Here is a 6,678-nt window from a genome sequence, read left to right as displayed (position 1 = left end):
AGTTATTGGTTTATTGATATCTGATTTGATGTTATATTGTTGAGGTTATTATTATCTGAGCTAATCTATGTTAAGTTGTTGATATATGAGTTTAGTTATATTGCTGGTTTTGTTGATATCTGGATTAACTTAAGTTGCTAGTTTATTTACCATGCTAGGTAATTAAATTTGAATAGCATGATTTTCTCCTTTATATGTGGTAGTTGCATGGAGTTAACCCTTTCTATTTGCTACTTGTTATTTGGGCGCTTAACGCTATTAGGCGATGAAGAGCCTTCTGGCGATGCTTTGCCATGCTGGGATGGAGGAGGGATAGTAACCGGCGGAGCAAGGATGGAAGAAGCTGTATAGTTTTCCTCTTAGTAGTTTATGCTTGAGTCTTCTTTGTTATCTGAAAACTCTGTTACTAAAACCCTGTTTTCGCCACTGTTTAAGTGTGCGTATTTATTTTGGAAACTTGCTTATGCTATTGTAAGACTCTATTATTATATGTCGGGAACGGGTTGTTTAATTAAGACTATGTTATGTATTAAACTGTGTTTAGTTGTTTTGAAAAGAAAAAAATTATCGTGCTTTCTTAGGATTAAGAAATAGTCCTTAGACTTTGTTAGGTTACTAATGTGACTCCTCACTTGAGAAATTGGGGCGTTACACAATGAAAAATGTTTCAGACTAGGTGAGTGGAAACCCATTTTTTTAATTTACACATATGAATCACGCCATCATCACCCATTAAGGGGAACTCGGTGGTGGCCGCGGTTGAGATTCTAGTATAGGTGTAAGCGCGATAACGATTCCAATATAGGTGTAACTGGGACATTGGTTGAGGACAAGCTTGCTCGAAGGGAGACCTTCCTTTGCAACAAAACATAGCAACTCACCCGAAATAGACAAATTTGAGAAATCAAAACAAGTCAAGCTCTTCAAAACAAGTTCAATGAAGGGCATGTTAGTGATTAAGAGATAACCCATGGGAGCAGATGAGAGAGATCAAAGTTTTCGTCTTTTCTGCCAAAGCTTGCAACCCATTTGTTGAAAATGCTCGATGGTATGAGAACTATTGGTTGAGTGATGTGAGGCGACGTGAGGGGAAACACGAGATTTGGAGGAGAAGTGTGTTGAGGTCACTGTAGAAGCGACTGAAGTCGAGGGAGGTGAGGTTGGGGAACTTGTGGAAGAGGCAAGGGAGGAAGGGGAGTGTTAAGGGGAACCTGGTGGTGGTCGCTGATAAGCTTAGCGTTTTCTATTTTGGGATTCATGAAGGAGGAGGAGGAGAGCAAGAGTGAGATTGGTGATGATGGGGTGATACAATTATAATTTTACTCTTTTATCTCTAATTCAATCATAACCACTGATCTAAAGAATATTTATAGTAACATTGTTTAATGACGGTCCGTTGCTAGAAAAAGTGAGCCCTTTGCATTATAGTTTTATATAAGGTTAATGGTCAAATTAATCCCTGATTTTGTTAGCGAGTTTGATTCTAGTCCCTTAGCAGAAAAATGACATTTAGTGATGGTCATTTTCATAATTACTAGCGGATTTTACCTCCACTAAACATTAATTTTTCGCCGAGGGACTAAAATCAATTTCTCTTACAAAATTAGGGACTAATTTGACCATTAACCTTATATATATATATATATATATATATATATATATTAGGTGGTGGGGACTAGGGTGGTCAACTTTGAGAATGGTCCACCAGTGGACCATCCGTTTTAACTGGGATTTGTAGGTTTGTCGGTGTATGGGTACTGTCCGGTACTGATTGCTGATATTGCAATTAAGGGCTTGTTAATTTGGCAAAATATGATTCCCCCCCTAAATTGAAATGAAAAACTAAGGGATGGGAATAACACCCAAGATCATTTACCCGGAACCGAGAAACTCATGTCCTATCCTCTTCTTTTTCTCCATTGTCAAAGATCTGAAAGAAACTTGGGTTTGTAAAATCGCGAATCAGCAATTCCTTCTGGGATCTCATATCGTGACTTCTTCGCTAGGGTGTTGTCGTTGGTTCTCCTTCTTAGGTTGGCTCTGAATCGTGGGTGTCTCTATATTCTGATATCGTACTTTGACGAAACAGGTGAGTTGAAATAGGTTGAAATAGAAGATTGCAGCTTTCTATTACGGGTTTTGGGGGTTTTCTTTACCTGGAGACTATCGTTTTTCTAATTTGGGTATGGGTTTGGGGTTTTGTTTCATGAACTAAGGATCCGAGACTTATGGGTGATAAGATGAGGTCGTTTATTTCCCCCATTATTTTCGTTAAAATTTAGACTGTTACAGGGACACCTGACAACTTGTTGGTGTTAAGATGGAAGACTGCCCCGAAGAATTACAAATTCCCAGTTGGTGTTCAGGCGAAGAAGGTATTTTTTCTTTGTAATGTGAAGTTGCATTTAATCTGATAGATAGGTGTGTAATTTATGAAATGACGTGGTCGGTGGTCCATTGTTGTAGGTTTTTCATCAGATGGTGAAGGCAAAACAAGTGTTGTTGCTGGAATTGTTTCCTCACCAACACCGAACTCGTCGAAGTCAATTGCTGAGGATGAAAATGGTGAAGCTGTTGATGTCGATAGTATTGACGATGTTGCTAATACTTTGTGGGATGGTATTGATGACATTGAGATGAAGAAGTTTCATTTTCCGAATCGCCAGGTAGCATATGAGTTCTACAACTTGTATGCTAGAGTGAAGGGCTTCTCAGTACGGAAAAGCAAGGTTTTCAAAACCAAGAAAGGTCAAATTGTGTGGCAAGACTTTCTGTGTCACAAGGAAGGTTTTCGTGAAGAGAAGAACATAATGAGGGAGAATCGTCAGCGGGAAACTAAGGTTGAGACAAGGTGTGGGTGTTGTGCAAAAATGAGAATTTGTTTGGTGGGTGAAAGTGGTAGGTGGCATGTGGCATCATTTGTAGATTGTCACAATCATGCAATGTTAGAGGGAAAACAGTCATCCATGTTACCAGCACATCGTAAGTTAAAGGAAGGTGATATATTGGGATTGAATAGTATGCGGAAAGCTGGGATTAGCACCACACAGATATACAACCTTATTGCTGACCAATCAGGGGGATTTGACAAAACCAATTTTCTTAAGGTTGACATGAAAAATCAAATGACCAAACAGAAACAAAAGGAGCATTGTGATGCAAAAGCTGTTTTGGTGTATCTTAAGGGACTTGGTTCAGGTGATCCAGGGATGTTTTGGTCACACCATGCTCATGAAGAAGGCAAGTTGAAACAACTGTTTTGGGCTGATGGTATAAGTCGAATGGATTTTCAAGTGTTTGGTGAAGTTCTAGCCTTTGATGCAACATATCAGAAGAATAAATATGGTTGCCCCATTGTTGTTCTTGTGGGAGTTAACCATCATTGCCAGACTATTGTGTTCGGAACAACAGTTTTGACTAATGAGAAAGAGGAAAGTTATGTGTGGGTTCTTGACCAATTTTTGGCAGCAATGAAAGGTAAGGAACCAAATGCAGTTATAACTGACGGTGCTCCTGCAATGCGGAACGCTATTACTATAATATTACCTAGAGCTCATCATCGTTTGTGTGCGTGGCACCTCTTACAAAATGCACAAAGAAACGTGGGTGACTCTAATTTTGTGAAAGGTTTTAAAAGCTGTATGTTGGAGAATCTAAGTGTTGGGCACTTCAAAAAAAAATGGACACAATTGGTGAGCGATCTCAACCTCGAGGACAATGCATGGGTTCAAGGGTTGTATGAGAAGAGCCACATGTGGGCTACATGTTTGATGCGGGGAAAGTTCTTTGCTGGTTTTCAAACTACATCTCGTTGCGAAGGTATGCATTCACAAATTGGTCGCATTGTGCAATCCCGAAATAGCCTTCTTGAGTTTGTTCAGTATTTTGAGCGTTATGTGAATTACATGCGATGGACTGAGGTTGATGCGGGCTACAAGTCAGTGGTAGGAGATGTTGTGCCTAAGACTAATGTGCGAGCACTTGAAAAATGTGCTGCAAATGTATATACTAGGACTGTTTTCTTAAAATTAAGGCCATGGCTGAACAGTGGTAGTGTAATTAAAGTTGCTGCCATTAAGGAGACATCTTCATGTATGATATATTCCATGTACAAGTATTGTAAACCTGGTAAGCTGCGGCATGTTGCACATGATGTACAATTGTCTACGTTTAGATGTTCATGTCAGCGGATGGAGACCTTTGGGTTTCCTTATGATCATATCATTGGTTTGTTGGTTCATTTGGACATTGATGTGATACCTGGGAGTTTAATATTACAGAGGTGGTGTAAGGCAGCAAATGATTGTATGAAAGATAATTCTGAATCCTCCTACAAATCTGGGAATCAACAGTTCTGGCTAGGCTGGGTTCTCTAGTGATGAGAAGCGGAGAAATGTTTAACCTTGGCTGTGAATCTATGGAAGACTACTTGGACACTGTTGATGTAATGGCAAAGCATGTTATGAAACTTAAGGCAAAAAAGGATGATGCCCCCTTTGGAGCTGGTGGTGAGAAGCTTGGTGAAGCTGTTGATAATGTCAAAAATCATGCTGTAATAAGGACCAAGGGATGTGGTGGAAGCTCAACTGTGAATGGTAACAAGGCGAAAAGAAAGTGCACAGTTTGTAAGGTGGAAGATCATAACAAGACAATATGCCCGCAGAACAAACGAGTCAAAATTTGTAATGAAGCAAGAGCAGGAGCGTCTAATGCCTCCATGGTTTGAAGTTGAGGTAATGAGTTGACTTGTCATATAACCCATGATAACCCATGATATATTCTTACCCATAGGAAGTGACTCATTTATGGAATGGTTGTTGCAGGTACAAGATAGTGCTGTTGAATGTGTTAAAATTGTCATGTTCCAAGTGTCTGAAGTCAAAAGAAGGCAATTTCCAAGTCATTGATATTGGTGTAATTTATTGAATTATATGCAACATGATAGTGGATATTGTTTGGAACATATATTTTTGTTTTATTTATGCTTAGTGGGGTAGTTAAAAATAGCCATCTCCATCTCCATTATGTGGTTGTATTGGAAGTTAAATTATTGGTCAGCATTATTGTATCACTTAACTGTATAATTCTCATTATGACTCATGCTATTAGGTAATGCAATTCCCATTATGAGTATGACACATGCTATGAGGTTGTGAGCATGTAATGGTTATTATTCTTTTAATTCTCCATTTACGAAGGACAATGCAATGGTTATTGACGATTCTTTGAACTGTAATAATTAAATTTAATTGTTTAAGTCTTGCATCACTACCATATGTTTGGTGTTTCTCCCCGAATTCTCATTTCTAATGCCTTGCAATGGTTATGGTTTTATGGACCTATAATCGGAGACAAACATAATTGATTATATTGAGTTTGTGGATGGTTGAGATACCAAACCATGTCATTCAAGATTGCAGGTAATTAAGCGTAATAGCAACGACTCCTTCATTGGTGGACACAACACATTTAACAACCACATTACCATTAGTACTAAGAACAACAAACCATACATGTCTACTCCAACATGATCATGTTGAATTACAGTAGTAGTTAATAAAAACAGAACATGTCCTACCCATGATGCTTATAGGTGCACCATTATTACATCCCAAACATTAACTGTACATGCAAAACACTAGAAGCACATCCCAAGTGTTGTAAACCCAAAGTAACGGTACCTTAAGTGCATAGTTGCCTTGATATATTTACACACACAAAATTGAATACCACTTCTCATGTCAGCGTAACTACTCTCTTAAACAATTTGTGGTACCCAACTGAAAATGTTCCCCAACCAGCTACTCCTTGTTCGACATCTGATTCTCCCAGAAGGTGTTTGCTTTTCCAACTATCATTTCCAAGTGTTCATTGTGTGGCCCAGTCAACAGTGTCATGGCAGCCTTCTTTCGCAAAAGTTTATCCTCCACCTGCAATTCACAAGTTTGCAACAGAGCAGAAGAATTAAAACATGTTCATGGACGGTTAACTAAACAAGACTCTAAGGTTGTTTCATCCAGTGCTTACCCGAGGGAGTAAGTTGGACATAAAGACATCATCCATTTGCATCCACTCCAAGGTGCATAAAGTTGAGTGTTGAGTGCTAAAAAATGAAACAGACTTATCAATTTTCCGTTACAATTAGCATAGGTACATGGAGATAAGTTGTAGAGGCAAACAATTAAATTTGGCGGGTCCAATTACCTCGCTGTGATGTCCTCACTAGATTTTGCTTCTTCAATATCCCAAGTCCCTAGCTCAAACTTTCCTTCAAGGTAGTTTTGGGGGTAGTATAATGAAAACACCATGCGGCCAATTACCTTGCCATGTGACAATTTCACTGTCATTAAATTCTACCAGATAAGAAAAAAAAATGTAAGTGGAAATACAAATTACCAAACAAGTACATACAATTGCCCTTCTAGTTTTTTTCCTAGCGGAAGTCTGTTGTGAACTGAGGCATGAGTCAACTAGGTAAATCACAGTCTCTTCCATAGATGAAACCATTAAAAACCAGTCTCTGTTTGCCTCCCTAACGGGTACATAGATCTGTAGCAAATATAAAGTCCAGGTCATGTATTGAAAAGTTGTTGCAAAATGAGTTTTAGCAATAATATTTAAACATATGTATTTCAAAGTGTCAAACGGTGCCATCCAATATGTTGCAAACTCAGGAAG

At 38.7% G+C, this 6,678-nt stretch overlaps 1 protein-coding gene across 1 annotated transcript; it reads left to right on the top strand.

Moving 5' to 3' along the window:
- Positions 1-2,320: 2,320 nt before the first annotated feature.
- On the top strand, positions 2,321-4,376 carry LOC130736360 (protein FAR1-RELATED SEQUENCE 5-like). Its single transcript, XM_057588196.1, has 2 exons — positions 2,321-2,375; positions 2,467-4,376. Exons 1-2 carry the CDS (start codon positions 2,321-2,323, stop codon positions 4,374-4,376), a joined length of 1,965 nt encoding a protein of 654 aa, XP_057444179.1.
- Positions 4,377-6,678: the final 2,302 nt, after the last annotated feature.

This window comes from Lotus japonicus, chromosome 2, assembly GCF_012489685.1.
Source record: "Lotus japonicus ecotype B-129 chromosome 2, LjGifu_v1.2".
Lineage (NCBI taxonomy): Eukaryota > Viridiplantae > Streptophyta > Magnoliopsida > Fabales > Fabaceae > Lotus > Lotus japonicus.
This window is presented reverse-complemented; position numbering and strand designations above follow the sequence as displayed.